Source organism: Poeciliopsis prolifica, unplaced genomic scaffold (genome assembly GCF_027474105.1).
Source record: "Poeciliopsis prolifica strain line A6 unplaced genomic scaffold, Auburn_PproV2 SCAFFOLD110, whole genome shotgun sequence".
Taxonomy (NCBI): domain Eukaryota; kingdom Metazoa; phylum Chordata; class Actinopteri; order Cyprinodontiformes; family Poeciliidae; genus Poeciliopsis; species Poeciliopsis prolifica.
Genome location: NW_026562485.1, coordinates 174,848 through 195,000, shown reverse-complemented (window position 1 = coordinate 195,000; position 20,153 = coordinate 174,848). Strand labels below are relative to the sequence as shown.

The 20,153-nt window shown below is 44.3% G+C and overlaps 2 protein-coding genes and 1 pseudogene across 2 annotated transcripts; all 3 read left to right on the top strand.

Moving 5' to 3' along the window:
- The window catches only part of LOC129354455 (deoxyribonuclease gamma-like), a 7,412-nt pseudogene extending 2,387 nt beyond the window's left edge, over window positions 1-5,025 (top strand).
- A 1,108-nt stretch (window positions 5,026-6,133) lies between these two features.
- Window positions 6,134-13,654, top strand: LOC129354454 (minor histocompatibility antigen H13-like). The gene is given in 14 exon segments (XM_055023914.1): window positions 6,134-6,519; window positions 7,558-7,593; window positions 8,876-8,885; window positions 8,888-8,973; window positions 9,047-9,129; window positions 9,201-9,289; window positions 9,575-9,658; window positions 9,735-9,862; window positions 10,616-10,673; window positions 10,762-10,882; window positions 10,978-11,080; window positions 11,209-11,294; window positions 12,094-12,228; window positions 13,071-13,654. Coding segments are annotated over 14 exon segments (1,287 nt in total). The 5' UTR covers window positions 6,134-6,324; the 3' UTR covers window positions 13,144-13,654.
- Window positions 13,655-15,322: 1,668 nt separating this feature from the next.
- Window positions 15,323-18,609, top strand: LOC129354422 (MRG/MORF4L-binding protein-like). Its single transcript, XM_055023893.1, is given in 6 exon segments — window positions 15,323-15,448; window positions 15,451-15,535; window positions 15,895-16,024; window positions 16,305-16,386; window positions 16,476-16,550; window positions 17,201-18,609. Coding segments are annotated over 6 exon segments (633 nt in total). The 5' UTR covers window positions 15,323-15,402; the 3' UTR covers window positions 17,416-18,609.
- The last annotated feature ends 1,544 nt before the right edge of the window (window positions 18,610-20,153 follow it).

Sequence of the window (20,153 nt, the reverse complement as noted above, 5' to 3'; positions counted from 1 at the left end):
TAAATAAACCCATAAACACACAGAGTTTCAGAATGTTTAAGTTGATTGTATAAACAGTTATTTCAGTTCACAAGTATTTAGAAACAGAAACTTGAAGGTTATCATTTTCAAACGGTGCTTTCTAATTGATAATGACTGTAATAAAGCAGATAATAATGATCTGTGTCTGCTGTCTGCCTCCAACAGGTCAAATAAAAGGTACGGTGAATTTTAAGTGCATTTGGGAAATAATCACTTCATTTAACCTCCTTCACTAATCCTGGTCTCTTCAGGAGCAGCAATTGATTTATTCTGTTCCTGAAACCTTCATGTTCATCCTGGGTGGCTTCTGCATCAAACTGAACTATTACTGAATTATTACTGACATTTACTGAATTATTACTGAATTATTACTGAAATATTACTGAAATATTCCTACCACATGATGAGAAAAAACTAAATTATTTGTACCTTTGCCAGAAGTGGATTTAAAATGATTTTTATTCATTTGTGACGGGACAGAAAAGCAAAACCAGATCAATTAAAACAATCCTCTGATATGTGCTGAAATCTTTACTGTGTTTAATGTAAAAGTGCATCATAAACTGGAGGAGAACTGGTTTCCAGTTTACCCAGAACTGCTTTCTAACATGGATGACCATCTTCTGTCTGGTGTTACACTTTAAATATTATTATGGGCTAATTATTTTCTTTGGTTGTTTAGAAGAAAATATGTTCAAATAAAAAACTTGGGATTTACTCTTTTTACTAACCTGCAGGGGCTTCACGCTAAAGATGTTAGCATGCTTCATTTCCTAAAACCAATCAATAAAAGCATCATTACTGATTATTGCTTCTGAATATTTTTGTGTGGGTTTATTTATGCTGGCAGACCCACATCTACTACTAACATGACCGTTATGTTTCATATCATTATGACTATTAAAAATAAACCTCCAAACATTTCATTGCAGCTAACTGATATCTGGTGTGTTTATTTGATCTCGTAAATTCACATTGGAATAATAACTTCAAAAAATCTAATATGGCCGCCACATCAGCTTAAAAAGTGAAATTCAAAACAATAAACCATTAAATTCCTGATACACACGTTAAAGTCAACATCTGTTAAATGTTGACAGCTATGTTGAGTTTACTGGAGAATATAGTAGTGGTATGCTAGCTTAGTAGCATTTAGCCGGTAACAGCAGCTAGCAAGCGCCACTGGTTTCTGACACTCGGCTGAAACCATCAGCTCTGTTAAACTGGGCGTGGTTTTAATCCCAGTTCCAGGTTCCAACTTCCAAACCAAACACAAAACATGTTCAAGTGATTCCCAAAGCTACGTTAGCTTAGCCACTGTTAGCACACTAGTTAGCATCAGTAAACTGTGGACAGGTATGCTAATAAATAATAGCTTTATGGGTTATAAACTATTATAAAATACAGTATATTAACTTATCTAAATTAATTATCAATGATATCTGTTAGCTTTATTCTGCGTATTATAAAAATATTTAATTTAGCCCATTACTTCAGACAGGTGTGTTGTCATTTGATGATTTCAGGTAATTATAAATCAATAATTTAGGTAAATTATCACTTGTGTGTCCTGGTCAGTTTAGTAACAGCTACTTATAATATTAATTTAAAAATGTCAGAAATTAATGGTTAATGCCAAAATATGTAAAATATGTCCAGATTTTCTGGATCGGGCGCTTTGTGTGAGTTTCTGTGCAGAAATGTGAGGCTGTTGCTGTGAAGTGCTGCGTTCAGTGGACAGATGCTGTGTTTGTGTCGTTTGTTGAGGTATGATGAACATCATTATGAATACCTGTCTAGTCAAAGTCTGGGAAAGGCCTCTGATGACCTTGAGCAGTACGTCTTCATCTACAGGTGAGACGCAGGATTTCATTATAAACACAAAGTCGACTAACTTTTACTAACATTTCAATTAAAATATTCAATTATTTATTCCCTTCAGTTTATCGTGTCCTTCAGGTTTCCTCCTGTGCTTCCTTCACGGTTTCCTCCTGTGCTTCCTTCACGGTTTCCTCCTGTGCTTCCTTCACGGTTTCCTCCTGTGCTTCCTTCACGGTTTCCTCCTGTGCTTCCTTCACAGTTTCCTCCTGTGCTTCCTTCACGGTTTCCTCCTGTGCTTCCTTCACAGTTTCTCCTGTGCTTCCTTCACGGTTTCCTCCTGTGCTTCCTTCACGGTTTCCTCCTGTGCTTCCTTCACGGTTTCCTCCTGTCCTTCCTCCTTTTTTTGTGTCCTTCCTTCCTTCCTGTTTCTCTTGTTCGTCCTTCCTGGTTTCCTTCCTCAGTTCATTCTTCCTGATAAATAAGTGCGAGTCCTAGTTCCCTCTCTGACTCGTGAATCTATGATTTGACCCTTGACCCTCTGATTAGGACACACCTGGTGAAACGGTTGGATCAGCACCAGTACGAAGGTAAAGCCTTCGTCCGGCCGCCGTTTGCCGTCCATTTCAGCTGCAATAAAACTGGTCAGTAGATTGTTAAAAGAACTAAAACGGTTCTTATTTTCCTTCTCTGATTCGTTTGAACGTCTTTTCTTCCAGACATCAAGAAGTTCGTTTTGGTTCCGCTCCACACCGACCCGGATCACGCCGTCCAGGAGATTGACTGGCTCTACGACGTCTTTGAGGAAGTCAGCGCAAAGTGGAACAACACGGTGAGGCAGCAGCAACTTCACGGTTCTGAGGTCAAAGGTCAGATAAACGAAGCTGGAAACTTCTAGAAATGATGATCCTGGGAAAATGTTGGGATGTTCAGATGAGGAAGTGTTTAGGATGGATGGATGGTCAGTTGGTTCTGGTTATTCCTGTTTCTGGTCGGTTGGTTCTGGTTTCCCAGTGCATTGTGGGCGTTGTTTCCTGCCTGGACAGTTGGACCGGAGTTTCTTGACGTGGTTTGACTCCCTGTGTTTCAGAACGTGATGTTCCTGGGAGATTTCCATGCCGGCTGCGCCTACGTCACCCGGGACGACAAGAAGAACATCCGACTCTTCACCAACTCCAACTTCTCCTGGCTGATCGGAGACCGAGAGGACACCACCGTCACCGACCTGACCAACTGCCCTACGACAGGTTTGTGTTCGAGAGAGAAACCAAACGGCTGCAGGTGTTCTCCAGACTCACTGAGGAGTCCATGCCTCTCCTCTCTGTGTCTCAGGATCGTGGTTCATGGTCAGTCCTTCCTGCAGGGCATCAGGCCGGACTCTGCAAATGTTTTCAACTTCGGCAAAGAATTCAGACTCCGGCAGGCCAAGGTAGGACGCGGCTCCAGCTGAAGGAACCGGAACATGTTTGTACTTCTTGAGGATTGATCTGTTTTGATGCTTTAGGTCAGATCACCCTCAGCTGGACTTACTGATGAAGCCTCTTCTCCACCCTGGATTTTAATGAGAGGCACCAGAGAGACATCAACATTTTGAACAAATCCTTCATTTTCCTTCCACTTCACATTTATGCACCACTTTGTTTCCACCAGATAAAATCCCAATAAAAATCCTCCATCTTTGTGGTTGGATTATAAAGTTTTTATATGGAAGCAAAACACACTACAAACACATAAATGATGTAAACTCTTAAAAACATAAAAAATGCTGCAAATTATAAAAACAGCATATAAAAACACTGCAAGTTGACGGCCCAAAACAGCAGTCCTCCAGGCCACCAGGGGGAGTCTGGAGTTTGTAACGTTACCTACATAAATATGCTGCTGTCAGTAAAGACTGCAGTGGTGAGAACGGCCCAGTCAAAGTCACATCAGAGTTCAGGGTTCAGAGTTCAGAGTTCAGGCACAGAACGGCCCTGGGTCGTAACTTCACATCCAAAATGGAAGACTGGTCACTGTTTATTCATCCTAAAAGACTTTTAGGATGGTCAGTAGATAAAAAGACCAAACTACAACCAAACAGATCATTTTAAATGTTCAATGTGTTCAAATATCTGCAGTATTTCTGCTGGAGATATTTGTTTTGTTATGACTTGTTGAATTCAATATTATCACCATTTATTTTATGCAGATAAAACTTAGTTTGGTATAAAGTGGAGATAATAACAAAGATCAAGTTCAGGACAAACATACGGCTTATAGAAAACGTAAAATAAATATCTGGTGCTACACGTGAATAATAAAAAGTCTAATGGAACTAAAATCTCCTTTTTAGACAAAAGTTGTGACTTTATGAGCCAAAATTTTAACAATAAATTCATCAGTTTCTTCCTCTAGTCCTATAAGAAACCATTTGTTTAGAAATCATGATAATAAACCGAGCAGCTTTCTATTCCACTCCCACAAAAGATAGCAGGAAGGAGGTAGAGCACTGGGACCGGGCCAAAGACCTTTTCTTTCTTCCTCCATCTTTCCCATGTGATTTGATGGCCGGCGCCCCCTGGTGGCCAGGAGGACAAATGGTCTGTGGTGCGAGTTTATTCACAGCTTTTTCCCTTTTGCTTCCATTTTCTGTAGCTGCAGAGTTTTTCTGTTGCAGTTGTTTGTTTGTTTTGTGCATTTTTCATCATTCATCTGTTTGCCTTGTATCCGTCTCACAGTTTCTGGTTTCTGTTGCTTCTGTCTGCCAGGTGCTGCTACTGAGCGAACACTATCCAATCGAGGTGAGATTAAAAGGCTCCGCCCCCCTCCTGCAGGCCGCGCCCCTGCTGGTCCTGTTCAGCGCCATCATCCGGTTCTTCCTTCCTGCTCTGTGATCGTCTGATCCAGTCTAGGTGGCCATCCTGTTAGATTTTATGAAGCAGTTTTGAACAAGTACATTTAGGAGATTTTACTCAAAATGTAAAGTCTTTAAGAGCCAGAAGCGACGTTCTTCCTAACGTCGGGTTTGTGTCTTCTGCTGGAGATTCAGATTTTTAACAAAGAAAAGCAAACTGAAGTTTAAATGATAGGAGATTAGCTATAATCTGTAAACTCAGATCTAATCCTTGTTTACCTCTGAGTTGACCTGCTGACACTGAAAGACAGGAAATGTCTCCAGACTGGAGGAATTAAAGTTTTTACCTTTAACTTCAGAATAAGTGTTTTTAATAAACCAGATTTAGGGGTTTGTTTTGTTTTTTAACATCTTATATATATATATATATATATGTATATATATATATATATATATATATATATATGTATATATATATATATATATATATATATATATATATATAATTTTTTTTCCAGCATAGGTGATTTTCTGATTGTACACAGAAACTGTTGTAAATGAAATGTCAGAAACTCTTCGAACATAAATAAAATGTTTAGATTTTTAAAACTCTGTGAAACTGAACCTTAAATCTGCTGTTAATGTTGTATTTTTATAACACGTCACAGTGAGAACCACAGCTGTTCCACCTTCCCTCTTTACACCTTGAGTCAGGTGAAATAAAAGATGCATAAAATTTAGTTTTAACGTACATTAACTAAACTTCAAGCAACTGACTATAGGTCAACAATCTGGGTCAAACAGAACGGAAACTGTTGGGAAAACACAAAACTTGGTAAATGGACAGATAAAATATGAACAATCATCAATAAATCTTCCATCTACTGCTCTTCTTACTTTGTTATTCATTCTGAAATTAAATTAACATGGACAAATGGACCTTCAGAACCGTACTGAGAATCCTTTAGGATCTTATGAGGAACATGACATTTAGCCAAACTCTGGAAACAAAGCATAGTGAGACCTTGTCGCTTCATCTCTTTGTGTATTAGAAAATGTTGGTTATTAAAATTAGGGGTAGAATAAACCATCCACTTCTTCTGCTGCCTCAGAAAAAGCATCAGAGTGAGCTCTCTGTTTCCAAGACCATCTATGTTAGAGGGATATATTAATTATTTAATGTAATACCGGGAGAGTCAGAAAGTAAAAGTTTTAACATTTTTAGTTTGTTTAGATAATCAATAACATTTTAAAACTGATCATATATGTGGATTAAATAATAGATCATTTGAGTCACACTCCACCCCAGAAGGTTGACGTTAAACGGTAACAAAGAAAATCAAAAAGAGCCCCGCAGTGAACGGCTCAGAAAACACATCAGAGTGAGCCCTCTCCTCAGTTCCGCTCCTCTCTGGGGTCTGCTTTAGGAAACGTGGCCTTAGAGACGCAGGAAACGCATCAGAGTGAGACCTCTGCTGCCCTCCGCCCCTCTCTGCTTTAGGAAACGTGGCCTTACCGAGCTCCAGCCGCTCCGGTAGATGAATGAGCCTCCCGCACCGCCAGTTCCCGCTTGTCTCTGCCCGTCAGTTCCCGCCGCAGCCTCAGCAGCCCCCCTGTAGAACCTCCACCCGGAACCTCCACCCGGAACCGCCATGGCAGAGGCAGAACCCGTCCCCGCGGCCGTCCCGAACGCCACGGACTCCAACGAGACCGAGGTGCTGAACGCCACGGCTAAATTCGTGGCCACCCCGGAGGGAACGGCGCTGGCCTACGGCAGCCTGGTGGTCATGGCCCTGCTGCCCATCTTCTTCGGAGCCCTGCGGTCCGTCACCTGCTCCAAGTCCAAGGTAAGCAGCGGTTCGAACCGGTCCGAACCGGGCCACCGTGGGGTAGAACCGCTAGCTTCCGCCGGTTAGCATCCCCTGCTAACTGCGCTCTGGCTGATTATTAGCTTCTTTAGCGGCTCAGAAATCATCATGAAAATGATCGACCGGATTCCGTTACAGCAGGTGTCCAGTCCAGGTGTTCAGTCCAGGTGTTCAGTCCAGTTGTCCAATCCAGGTGTCCAGTCCAGGTGTCCAGTCCAGGTGTCCAGTCCAGGTGTCCAGTCCAGGTGTTCAGTCCAGGTGTTCCTCTGAGGGTTGACTCAGCAGAACCTTGGTCCAGATCTTGACCCATGCTGACCCTTTGCTGTCAACCCCGTTCATCAGGACTGGGTGGTGGTGGCAGCATCATGATGTGGGGGGTTGTTTAATGGCCTCCAGCTGGACAGTTTCTCACCTGGTGGGCCTCACCTGGATCAGAACTAGAGTTGGTTCTGAAACTGTAGTGAGTTTATAACATGAGTTATTAAATATGGTGAAAGTTGTGAAGTGGTTGGAGGAGGCCTTAAGAAGAACCAGAACTTCCTGGAGGAACTGAAGATCCAGTTCCATCTGGAAACATCTAAAGGTGCTTCAGGAACCTGGAGATGGATGGACGGGTTTCCTCCTGACCTCTGACCTCTATGATGGAGAAGTGGAGAAGTCCAAGATGGATGGCTGGATGGATGAGTAAATGGTTGAATGCGTAGGTAGGATGGTTGAAAGTGTGGACAGTTGGATGGTTGGTTGGTTGGATGGATGGATGGTTGGATGCTCATCTATTGTTTATAAACCAACTGAAGCTCCTCCCTCTGTGTTTCCTCGAATCTGATTGGTTCCCAGCTTCCAGGCAGCTGATTGGACCGCCTGTGCTGCTGGTGTCACGTGACTTCCTTCCTGCTCCTTAATGTTCATCACCTGTTTCTCGAGCTGATCTTCCAGGCTTCTGTCAGTCTGCAACTTGACCTCTGACCTCTCTCTCTGTCTGTCTGTCCGCCATCTTGTCTCTGCGTCCATCTGTAGGAGCTCGGAGACGGTGGGTACGACTCTGGGTTCAGAGTGAGTATCAGAACCGAACCTCTTTGTTGTTGCGGCACAAACACAACATGAACCTGGACTGGTCAGAACCACAACCTAGTTCTGGTTCAGACCCAGTTCTAGTTCTGGTCGTGGTTCCAATTATGGATCAGAACCAGAGCTGGGACACCGCCCATATCTGGGTCAGAACCAAGACCAGTAGGACAGACTGGTGTCCCTGTTCTGACCTGTCAGAACCAAACGGCTGATTTATCTCTCCAGGATGTGGTCAGGTTCTGGTGGTTCCGGTGGTTCTGGTCCGCTGGGTCCAGGTTGGACCAGGGAAGCTTGTAGAAGCTGCAGTTTAAACACCAGAACCACATCATTGGTCGTCTCTGTGGAACTGGACTGGGTTCTGATGAGGCCGCTCTGGTTCTGGTGGATTGGACCAGGTTCTGAAGGTTCTGGAACCCGTTCCGTCTTCATGCTGGATCAGGGATGAGATGAGCCGCTGGTTCTGGAGCAAGTCTGACAGAACCGGAACCGCTCCATTCAGCAGGAGCTTCCAACATGGCTGCCAACGGCGTAAACAGGAAGTGTCCTTCAAAATAAAAGCAAATATTAAATGAGGAAGCAGCAGAAGAGTCGCTTTATGCGAAGCGACTTCCTGAGACGCCTGGCAGCCATGTTGGATTCTTCCTGCGTCTCGTATCAGGTGGTTCCGGTCCAGTGGTTGGCCAGGTTCTAGATGTTCCATCATCGTCCTCTCTGGTCTGCATGTGGATCAGTACCGCCATGGATCCAAACCGGTTCTGTTTGAAGCTAACGGCCCACTGTGGTGGTTCTGTTGTGTTCTAACTCTGACTGATGTGTTCTGCTGTGGGTTCTGGACTTAAGCCTGCCTGATTCTGTTTGTCCTGAACTCCCCGACCGGCGGGGCCTGACCATCTAACCGGGTTTTTCAGAACCAACCGTTCTTTGCCTTCGGATCCACAGCGGGTTCTGAGACCGGCTGAGAGCAGATGGTTCTGATGAATCCCTCCTCCCGCTCGTCTGACCCAGTTTGCGTCTCCAGGGCGGGTCGGAGCAGAATATAGACGATTCCGAACTCCAATCCTCTCTGAGGTCAAAGGTCACCCAGGAGCCAGAACTCCACATCCGTCTGCAGGTTCTGGATTCATGTCCGTGTTCTTACGGTGCTGAAGGTCCAGATCCGGCTGAAGGTCCAGATCCGGCTGAAGGACTCCAGTCCAGCAGCTGCTGGGTTCTGATCTGGTTCTGATCCGGTTCTGCTCAGACCATCATCCTGTCCCCTTCCTCCCAGAACTCTGCCGACGCCCGGAGACCATCACCAGCCGGGACGCGGCCCGGTTCCCCATCATCGCCAGCTGCACGCTGTTCGGACTCTACCTCTTCTTCAAGGTGAGTTCGGACCTCTCGGTTCTGCTCGGCTGCCGGGTCGGCCGGTTCTCACTGAGCGCGCTCCGTCCTGCAGGTGTTCTCCCAGGAATACATCAACCTGCTGCTGTCCGTCTACTTCTTCGTCCTTGGCGTCCTGGCTCTGTCCCACACCATGAGGTACCATCAGAACCGGAACCGGGTCCACCAGCGCTGCTGCCTCCCAGTCTAATCCCGTCTCTGTCTTCCAGTCCTGCCATGTCCAGAATCTTCCCAGAGTCGCTCCCCAACAAGCAGTACCAGCTGCTGTTCACGCAGGGTTCTGGAGAGTCCAAAGAAGGTGAGTCCATCGGGTCGATCACCGGACGGAGGCGAGTCGATGGCGGTCCAGAACCGCCAGTCACTCGCCTGGTTCCTGTGGCCTGAACACCTGCAGACCGTTTGATAAAGTTTCATCTGCACGAAGTTGATCAATTAGATATTTACAGTTTGACGGTGAAACAAGTTTCTGTTCAACGTGTTTCTGATCCGCCGGTTCAGTTTCAGGCAGCTGCTGGATTTTCTGTTTTAGTTTTAAATCAACGTTCTTCCAGCTGAATGCGACAGATTCTCTTTCTGCCTCCAGAAATAGTGAATTACGAGTTTGACACCAAGAACCTGGTGTGCCTGCTGATCAGCAGCGTGGTCGGGCTTTGGTACCTGCTCAAAAGGTAAACCCACCTCCCTCTGTTGGCCTGCTGGCCGCCGCTCACAGCCAATCACTGCGCTTGTTTCTGTGACATCACAGCACTGGATAGCCAATAACGTGTTTGGCCTGGCGTTCGCCCTGAACGGGGTGGAGCTGCTGCACCTGAACAACGTCAGTACCGGCTGCATCCTGCTGGGGGGGCTTTTCATCTACGACGTCTTCTGGGTGAGAATCCTGCTTCAACGGAAAAGGAAGTTAGGTTTTACAGTGGTGTGTGCTTTTCAAAATAAAAGTACCCAAGTTTATTTATTTTGAGTTGAAGAAATAATTTTTGCATTGACAAGATTCAACTTTTTAACTGTTAATAATTCAATAAGACAGACTGAAGATTAATGTTATGCTGTTCAAAGAAGCAGCTTCACTCTATTGGTCTCTGTTTTACTGAAGGTCAGTGAACGCACCACAGGAGGAAAGACACTTCAAACCAGGAAGACATTTAGAGAAATTCAATAATTTTTTAAATAGGATGTCAAAAAATACAGAGGAAATATGTTTATTGTACTTTATTTACATGATAATTGCAAATAAAATTATATTAATTACAAAAATTATTACAAAATAGTTTTAAAAATGTAAAATTCAGAATAAAAATAAATTGTTAATACAATAAACACAATATTTAGTAAATGTAATTAATACTTGCCCTAATAAATAGTGCTGCAATTACAATTATATTAACTTATGTAATAAATTTAAAATATTAAATCTTAGTGTAAAATAATGAATAAAAATATGATCAAGGAAAATTACAAAACACACAATAGAAATAGATTAAAAAACTTTATTAATAATCCCAATTACTTCCTTCACATTCCTCAGACATTTCAATCTGCTGCAGCTTTTATTTACCCTAGAGTGACCTCTGACCTCCTGACAGTTGGACGGAACGTTTCCTCACCTGTCTGATCTGACCTGCAGGTGTTCGGGACCAACGTCATGGTAACGGTGGCCAAGTCGTTCGAGGCACCAATTAAATGTGAGTCGACTTTTCAGGGCACTTCCTGTTTCCTGCTTCCTGTTGATCTGGTTCTGATCCGGTTCTGACCCGAGTCTCCGTCTCCCAGTGGTGTTTCCTCAGGACTTACTGGAGAAAGGACTGGAGGCCAGTAACTTCGCCATGCTGGGACTGGGAGACATCGTCATCCCGGGCATCTTCATCGCCCTGCTGCTGCGCTTCGACGTCAGGTAGCGTCCGGCGGCGGAGGCGCCCGCTCTCCCCGACCCGCCCACCGGTCCGGACCCGTCCTCATGTCCTCATGTCTTCGTCTGTCTGTCTGCAGCCTGAAGAAGAACAGCAGGACGTACTTCTACTCCAGCTTCCTGGCCTACATCTTCGGTCTGGGCCTCACCATCTTCGTCATGCACACCTTCAAACACGCACAGGTAGGAGGCGGGGCCAGACGTCCGGGAAGTTTTATCACAACCATGGAATGGGACCGGGTTCGGTGGAACCGGGTTCGGTGGAACCGGGTTCGGTGGAACCGGGTTTCTGACGCTCTCTCTCGCTGCAGCCCGCCCTGCTCTACCTCGTCCCCGCCTGCGTCGGTTTCCCCGTGGTCGTGGCGCTCTGCAAGGGAGAGCTCACCGAGATGTTCAGGTGAGTAACCATGGCGACCGCCAGGTACTAACGGTTGATCTTCTGATGAGAAAAATAAACCTGGATCAATCTGTCCATATGGAAGGTCAAAGGTCATTTTAAAAAGTAAATATTCGTAATAATCAACAATAAAAATGAACTGAAATAGAAAAATGAAATCCAGAAAGACTTCGAGAGCTTCATGACCGTCTCTATGGACCATCCGTCCACCCGGTCCGTCCATCCAGTCCATCCACCCGGTCCGTCCATCCACCCGGTCCGTCCATCCACCCGGTCTGTCCATCCACCCGGTCCGTCCATCCACCCGGTCCGTCCATCCAGTCCATCCACCCGGTCCGTCCATCCGGTCCATCCATTCGGTCCATCCACCCGGTCCATCCATTCGGTCCATCCACCCAGTCCGTCCATCCAGTCCGTCCATCCGGTCCAGCCTGGTCTCTGGTTCTTCTGATCCTAAACCCTGCAGATGAAACTCAGCGGTTCTGGTTCTGTTGCTCAAACCGTCACATCTGGGTCTGAGGCGGACCGACAGTTCTGTCATGTCTGGTCTGATGGAGCGCCTCCTATTGGACCGTCTGGATGTTTTCTGGGTTCTGATTGGACAATGAGGCTGATGTTTTGGGTCGGAACCGGCGAGCAGAAGATCCAGCCGCCATCTTTCCTTCTCATTCCCGTTTGCTCTTCCTCACCTCATCATCCTCACTCTGATTAATTTGCAGTTTGAGATAAAAATCTTACATTCTTCTTCTCTTTTGTTCCTCATCCTCACCTCTTCATCTCATCCTCCCCGTCGCCATAGCTACGAGTCACCAGAGGAAGTCCTTCCTGCCTCTCCGCGCATCACTTCCTTCCCGACTGTCAGCGGCTCTCCTGCAAGCCTGGCTGCATCCATGGAAACCTCCCCCCGACACCGCCGTGTTCTTCCCACCTCCATGTAGGAGTTAAGCCCCGCCCCCTGCCCTTACTGCCTCACCTCTCTGACGCCTGGGCAGGTAGAACGCCCGCCTGTCCGTCAGTCCTCCAGGACCAAAACGGACCCGCTTTATTCAGACTGGATCAGAAGTCCAAACGTTCTGTTTAAAAATGGAGAGTTTTGGATCCTAAACCAGAGCCAACAGAAAGTTTTTGGTGTTTAGCCAAAGCTCAAACGCGTTAATACCAACTCTGATACGTGTGCTATATCGCCCTCATCAGGATCAAATCAGTCACTGCACATCTTCCTGCGTGGTTTCCGCTTCATCAGAACAAACCTTTCACTCAGTTTCAGTTTCACTAATTCAATCAAATTATCGTTCAGTCAGAAAGTTTAAACTGTTTACTGTAGAACTACAGCAATGCATTCTGGGTACAGAGTAAATAATCTGCACTGCATCACACTGCTGTGTAAACAAACTTCAAATAAAAGCATGAATATAAACAATTAACTAAAGTTTCAACAGACGACAAACTTTATTCAACTTAGTTTACAAAACAACCAATTAACGCTAAGCTAAGTGCGCTAAACACTTTCAAAGCTAGCTAAACTGCTAAAGCATCAAGGTAAAACTTAGCTCTGCCATTAGTTAGCCCTCCGTTAAATCAAAAAGGGAGGGGTGACTTATGAATATTTAATGAAATGTTGCAGACAGTTTTTCTGAAGCTTTATGAACGGCGTCGGTTAAATCTTACAGCATGGCGTGAATCAGACTTTACTGCTCTCTGATGGTTCAACATCAGAGAGCAGTAACGGTCACATGACGTCACACAGTAAAATCAAACATGGCTCCCTCTCTGCAGGTACGAGGAGTCGTCTGAGGAGGCGGAGCCTAAAGAGGAGTCATCAGAACCTGAGAAGAAAAAGGACCAATAGCATTTGTCACTGCCACCCTCCCACCCTGTTACATTTCACTGAAGCCCCGCCCCTTTGGGAAGGGCGGGGCTTATATTGCCAACGTGTTTATGTCCGGTCTCCATGGTTACAGCTTCTATGGTACCGTGAGGGGTGGAGCTTTGTTTCTGCTCGGTGCCTGACTCCTCCTCCTCGCCACAGCTGCAGTCATAGGAGCACAGAGCTGCTGAGGGGCGGGGCCAGGCGAGTGGGCGGGGCTTGTGTGTCCGGACCAGGAAGCCGTTAAGCCTAAGCTTCCTCAGCGCGTCTCTGCTTCCTGCTTCTGTCCGCTCACCTTTACCTGCTTCAGTTTCACTTTGTTCCTGTAAAAACGTCAGTTTTAATGTTTCTGAATGTTTACAGCTTTCCCCCCAAACATCTGGACAAATCCAGGAGTTTCCTGTCAGAGCTGAGTCATGACATCAATTCAAACTTTTTATTTCTGTATCACCAGTTCAGCATAAAACGGCAGTGACTCTGTCTGTCTGAGCTCCGACGTTTATTAGATTTTAAGGGTCAGTTTTAACATTTTGAGTTATTCTTTTTCTTCCTTTTGAACTTTGTTTTTTCAGACAGGAAGAAAAATGCAGAAAATCAGCAGATTGTTGAGATGAGGAATGAGAATGAATTGTATTTGGAAGGTTAAGGGATCAAAGTTGCTCCTGGATCTGATCTGCAGCCGCTGGAAGCAGCGAACCCCTTCATTCTGAAATCTGATTGGTTGTCAGGCAGGAGGAGGAGTCAGGTTGGCCAATCTGGGATTTCAGCCTCATTCTGATTGGTTCACAGGAGAAAATGAGAATATTTACTGATGGAGTTTTCTGTCATATCTTAAAAGAGTTGAATAAATGTAAACAATAAAGGAGAGCTATAGTTTTGTACGATGCGTAGAAATGAGTCCAGAGGCTCTTAAACTGCTGGACTTCCCAGAACTACATTTCCCATCATGCCCAGGCTTTGACATGTAAATCAGGTGATGTGGAAAAGTCTAGAAATGCTTCATTTGACCCTCTGAGCTGCAGATTCTCAGTCTTCGCGTAATATTTCTGTTGTGACTGATGGTCGACGCTTTATTATTGTTTTGTATTTTGATGTGAATCCGATCGGTTCTGAAGTCCCACTGTATCCGGCTCCGTGGAGTTCAGTAGCCTTCACAGAGTTCAACTCTGAGATGTTTATTCTTTTTTTCTTCTTTTTTTGTATCTGTGAGCGCCGTCGCTTCTTGGCCCAAACTGTCTGTTGGATTTGCAATAAACCTTCTGGTGGTTTGGTTACCGTCTGGAGAAGTATAACTCCGTGACTGCATTAAAATCTCAACGCTTCCACTGTAGATGCTACGGTTCTTCCAAACAGGCTCCAGGTGACCTTTGACCCTGCTGACCGAGGTAGGAAAGGGAAATTAGAATTGATCCAAAACTAAAAAAAAAAAAAATTGCAATTTTCAAATTCTATTTCAATCTTGGATCACTTTTTTAAAAATGTTTATTTAGCCAAGTTTAAAAACTCAAAAGCTAATTGGATGCAACAAAGACGGTTTTTCAGAAAAAGTTTCTGCTTCTCATAAAAAGATGAAAACTTTGTGTTGGACTTTATGATAGTAATTCTGCCCTGATATATAAAATGAACTGCCTGTGATGGAGGGTCACATTTCTATCTTAGGTTTTAGTGGCAGTTGGAGGGCTACACAAAATCAGCCCAAGGGACTCAAATGGCCCCCGTGCGCACTTTGGACACCCCTGGTCCAGGTGTTGTTACCTAGGTAACACAAAAACAGGTTTTAACAGATAAACAATGTTCTGACTTTCCTAAAGGGTCATTTAAAAAAAACTATTCAAATAAAATATCTTTAATTACAATTGAAGATCTGTAGATGCATATTTATGACTAGTCAGAATGACATGTTTGGATATCTGAATGGTTTTGTGCAAAGTGTCAGCAGGTTGTTGATGCTTTAAAAAGCCTTGCTGCTAAAAGTGTTGCAGTTAATAGAAGCTGAAAATGGAGCATTTTCAAACAATAATTTTCTTGTTCCAGTAATTAATAATTATCCAATAAATAATTATTCACCACATCAGCAACGAATGAATAGAAAATCCGTCATGATTAAAAAAAAGTTTAAAGTTGCTCAAATTCGCTTTTATTTTGATTATCAGCCCCGTACTGTGCGCCTACTTCCGGTTCCGGTCTGATTCTAGCGGTTGAAACGTTTCGGTTTTACTCGGATCTTACCCGGTTTTAAAGATGGGGGAGGCCGACGTGACCCTCAGTCAGACCGAGGAGAAGCCTCCGACGCGGCTCTGGTTCCCGGGGAGGACTCGGTGGTCTGGAGCCACGAGGTGGAGGTCTGTCTTTTCCACGCGATGATCGGACACAACCAGTGGGTAAGGCTGCTAACGCTAGCTCTGCTGCTAACGGCTCCCACTGGAACCCAGTGCGAGAGCGGCTGGACCCGGACATGAGACGGACCCAGACCAATTCAGCCCACATCCGAGACATACTGGGACCAGTCTGAGCAGAAACTGGGCCGGTCTGATCCCAGTTTGTCGCTGGTTGCTTCCGCATCTGGAGGAAAAAATCTGGAAGCTTTTTGCTTTTTGCATTTCTGAATTAATATATAAACATAAGTTTGAGAAGGAAAATATTTCAAGAATTTATTCCAAACAAATAATAATATGGCATCCATCCAATGGATGTTCGGTTCTGTGATTCTGTTGGTTCTGATGGGTCGGTTCTGTTTGCAGGAGTGAACCGACACTTCCACATGATCTGCATCCGGGATAAATTCAGCCAGAACATCGGGAGGCAGGTTTCTTCCTCTGTTATCTGGGACCATCTGGGGACCATGTATGACATGCAGGCTCTGGTACGCACACACACCAATACACACAGTAACACACTCACACCAATACACACACACACACAGTAACACACACACCAATACACACACACAGTAACACACACACACACACACACAGTTAACACACACACAGTAAACACACACACACACACAGTAACACACACACAGTAACACACACAAGTAACACACACACAGTAACACACACACAGTAACACACACACACACAGAGTAATACACACTCTCGCTGGGTTTTCCTCTGAACCAACCGGTTCTGTGTGACGAGCAGCACGAGTCGGAGATCCTGCCGTTTCCGAACACGGAGAAGAGTTTCTCGCTGCCGGAGGAGATCATCCAGGAGGTGAAAGGAGGTGAGGTCCTTCCTCTCGTCTCCTGAGGAGTCTTCCTCAGCAGTGTGACACTCCGGTTGTGATGAACGATGATCTCTATGTGTTTGCAGGGAAGCTGGGCTCAGAGGAGGAGATCAAGGAGGAGTTCAGGATGGAGAGAGAACCTCCTGCTACACATGAAGAAGGTCAAGCTCTCCTGCTTTTGTTCCCATGTGCTGTATCAGACGTCTGTAGACTGCAGTGACTGGCGAGTCGTATGACTGCAGATGAAATGCTGCAACTGCAGCCGAAATGACTAAAGACAGACAGAACGCCAAGGACAAAACGCAATACCTACAGAAGAAACGTTGCAACCACAGTAGATGGAAGCAAAGGAGAAATGCTGCAAAAGGGCAAAGCAAGTGTAAAATACTGTACAGTATGAAACAGAAGTCCTCCAGACCACTAGGGGGAGCCTGGAGCAGGAAATGTTACCAACATAAACATGCTGCTATTCTGTAATGTAAAAGGTTAAAAATTACGCAAAGTATAAGGCTTTTCTTTCTCCCTCCAAGGTTCTTTGGGCGTCTTGTCTGAGAGTACTCTCACATGACTTGTTGTTCGACTCCCTAGTGGCCTGGAGGATTTCTGGTTCATCTGTAGTTGCAGCGTTTTCCTGATGCATTTTTTTCTCTGAATCAGGAATATTTTAGTGATGATCCTTAACCAGATCGTTCTGTCAGAGCAGGTTATCAGTAGTGGGGGACAGGTAGGACAGGAAGTGCTACAGGACATATGGACGTCTCTGCAGATCATCCTTCTCTATGCTAACTCGGTTTCCCAATTTCTCCCACAGGAAGTAACTCATCTGTGAAGATGTCGGAGCGAATGAGCAGCAGTCGGGAAAAAGAGAAGGAGCGCGACAAGGAGAAGGGCGGAGGAGAAGGAGGAGCATCAGCAGCAGGAGGAGCGAAGGAGGCGGAGAAGAGGAAGAGGAGCCGAGCCACAGAGAAACTGCTGTCGTCTTCCAACCCGGCGAGTCCGGGAGGCGCCAAGAGGAGGCGCACCTGAGAGCTGGACTCTGATTGGCTGCCTTACGCTGACCTCTCCTCTCAGCAGGAAGTGACACGTTTGGACCCCCAGTTCATTTTTTGTAGCTTTTTGTTTTCCATGTTCATTTTTCCCATGATGCCGAGCAGAACTCTGGACCGAACGCGGCTCTGCTGGAAGAACCGCTGCAGTTCTGCTGCAGTTCTGCTCCAGACTCCGGTCGGCCCGGTTCTGGAGAACTCAGCCGCTCCATCCTCCAGGCTGCTGGGATCGCTGTTGAGTCGGACCTTTGGGAATGTTTCTCCTTCTGAAATCTGCTGCAAACAAGCAGAAAAACACATTTATGATTCTTTATTCTTTCATATTTTTAGCTGATGTTTAGTTTCAGTTTCATGCAACATGGATATTTTTTAAATGTTTTTGGTTTTTATTTTTATTGAAATATTTATTTATGATGACACGACTGTTGGTGACATTAAAGATGAACTCCTCAGTGTTGTGGCACTTTTTTTTTTTTGCTTGTTTGATACCAGATATCTCGGGTCAAAGATTTCCTGCAGCAGTCGGACCAAACAGAACAGAAAACATCTTTAATGTCCCACAGCAACGTGTATTCATGTTCCTTCCTTCCTTCCTTGTTTCCTTCCTTCCTTCCTTCCTTCCTTCCTTCCTTCCTTCCTTCATTCCTTCCTTCTTTCCTTCCTTCTTTCCTTCCTTCCTTCCTCACCATAACTATTTGAAGACTTACAATATTTAAATTCCCATTGGGATTAAAAAAGTGGTTTTGAATTAAAACTAAATTTGAAAGGAACCAGTGAGAATAGTAATTCAACTTTAGTGAAGTTTCACAAATCATGTAGATTTGGAGTTAGAGCAGATCTATGACCAAGATTTTAAAAAGTGGTCAAATCAACATTTATGGAAGTTTCATCAATCAAATAAAAGTTTCATAAATCCCAAACATGGTTCTAAATATTCTGCTATTAGAGCAGAATAATCCAGTCCAGGTTTGAAGAGTTCAGGTGTTTTAGGCTTTAAACTGGAGTCGATTAAAGATGCGGAAAGTCGTGTAAAATTAGGTGGAATCGCCCTTTAGCCGTTTCCCGTACCGGAACCACCTTCAGCTCCGCTTCCGCTCTCTTGTTAATAAACGCGGCGCCGTCATCTTGAAACGGCTGAAGGCGGGAGTGTTCCGGAGTGACCCGAAGAGACCCAGTGAGTTCACTCAGAATGTTTTCTGCCTGTAACTTACTGCCAGCTCTCCTTCTGGACCAGACTGGGTCGGTTCTGAAGGACAAATTACTTCCTGATTGCTGCCGTTGGAAAAGATTACGCTAGCATTAGCATCAGCATTAGCGATGTTAAAGTTGGTAAAAATTCTGAAAAGTATTTAGAAAGCTATTAGTGTGTGTGATTACATTTCAGAAACAGGAATTACAGAAACTCATCATGCCGGAATAATAATAATAATAATAATAATAATAATAATAATAATAATAATAATAATAATAATCCTAATTTATGCAGAAATGCGCGAATCATGTTTTAGCTGTGAATGTTCTGGAACCTCTGACCTGGACACTCTTGCAAAATATATATTTAGTATTTTCGTGAAGTAAAGGTTAAATAACATAAATATATAAACAAATTAATTTGATGAATCTTAGTATCTCATGAATCTCAGTAGTATTTTTTTCCCAGCATGCTTTGGGAAACACAGGAAGTCTTACGTTTTTATATGTGAATTTCTTAAATCGCCTTAAGATTGAAATTTCTTTTTCTTCTTTTTTTGGGCTTTTATATTCATTTTTGTAACGTTTTTAACCCCCTCCTCACATTTGCTGGCGTCGAAAGATGGGATCAGATTTTGCAGGAGTTCTTGTGTAAACATGTAAATTTCTATAATTTTAAAAAACGTTTTATTTCTGGATGTGTATTGGATTTAATCTTGAACATGAGTGCTTCTAGATTGTTGGTTGACTATTTATAATAAACTGTTTATGATACTGTTTATGTCCTGCACTAGAAAAATCATTAGACTTCATCACTTTCACGTGTTCTAGTGGAAACGGCCACAAGAGGGCGCTGCAGTCACTGGAAGGGAGGGTGGCCGGATGAGCAGCAAGTTTTAACAGTTTCAGTCTGGATCTGATGGAAACAACATTTAAAGTTTGGAAGAAAACCAACTAGAGTGTAAGGGATGAGATGAGCTGAAGAGACGGATGTGAAGGAGGAGATGAATGTCAGAGTAAAACACAACGGAGGAGTGTGAGAACGAGTGCTGCATGAATATTCATCAAGAGCTGAGATTTCCCAGCAGAGAGTGAGTGTGTGTGTGTGTGTGTGTGTGTGTGTGTGTGTGTGTGTGTGTGTTTTCACATCCCAGACATGTTTATTCATAAATCATCTCATGTTTATTCATGCAGGATTATGTAAACAAGTGGGTGGATTCAGACACACAGGACCTGCTGGTCAGTGGGGACGACAGCTTCCTGCCAAACGAGCCGCCATTAAAACCTAAACACAGGACTTTATTCTGCTTTCATGGAGACATAAACCAAACATAAACAGGCCTGTCATACCAACAGACTGGTGCACAATAAACTCTCTGTAATTACTGCGATGAACTATATTATTGTTTTCAGATCATTTTGAAATAAGGACTAATAAACTTTAATTTAGTAAACAGCATTAAGCAGTGGAACTGGAAGATATTTTAGATATCCAAAATAAATAAGACAAAAACATTTCCAACCGAA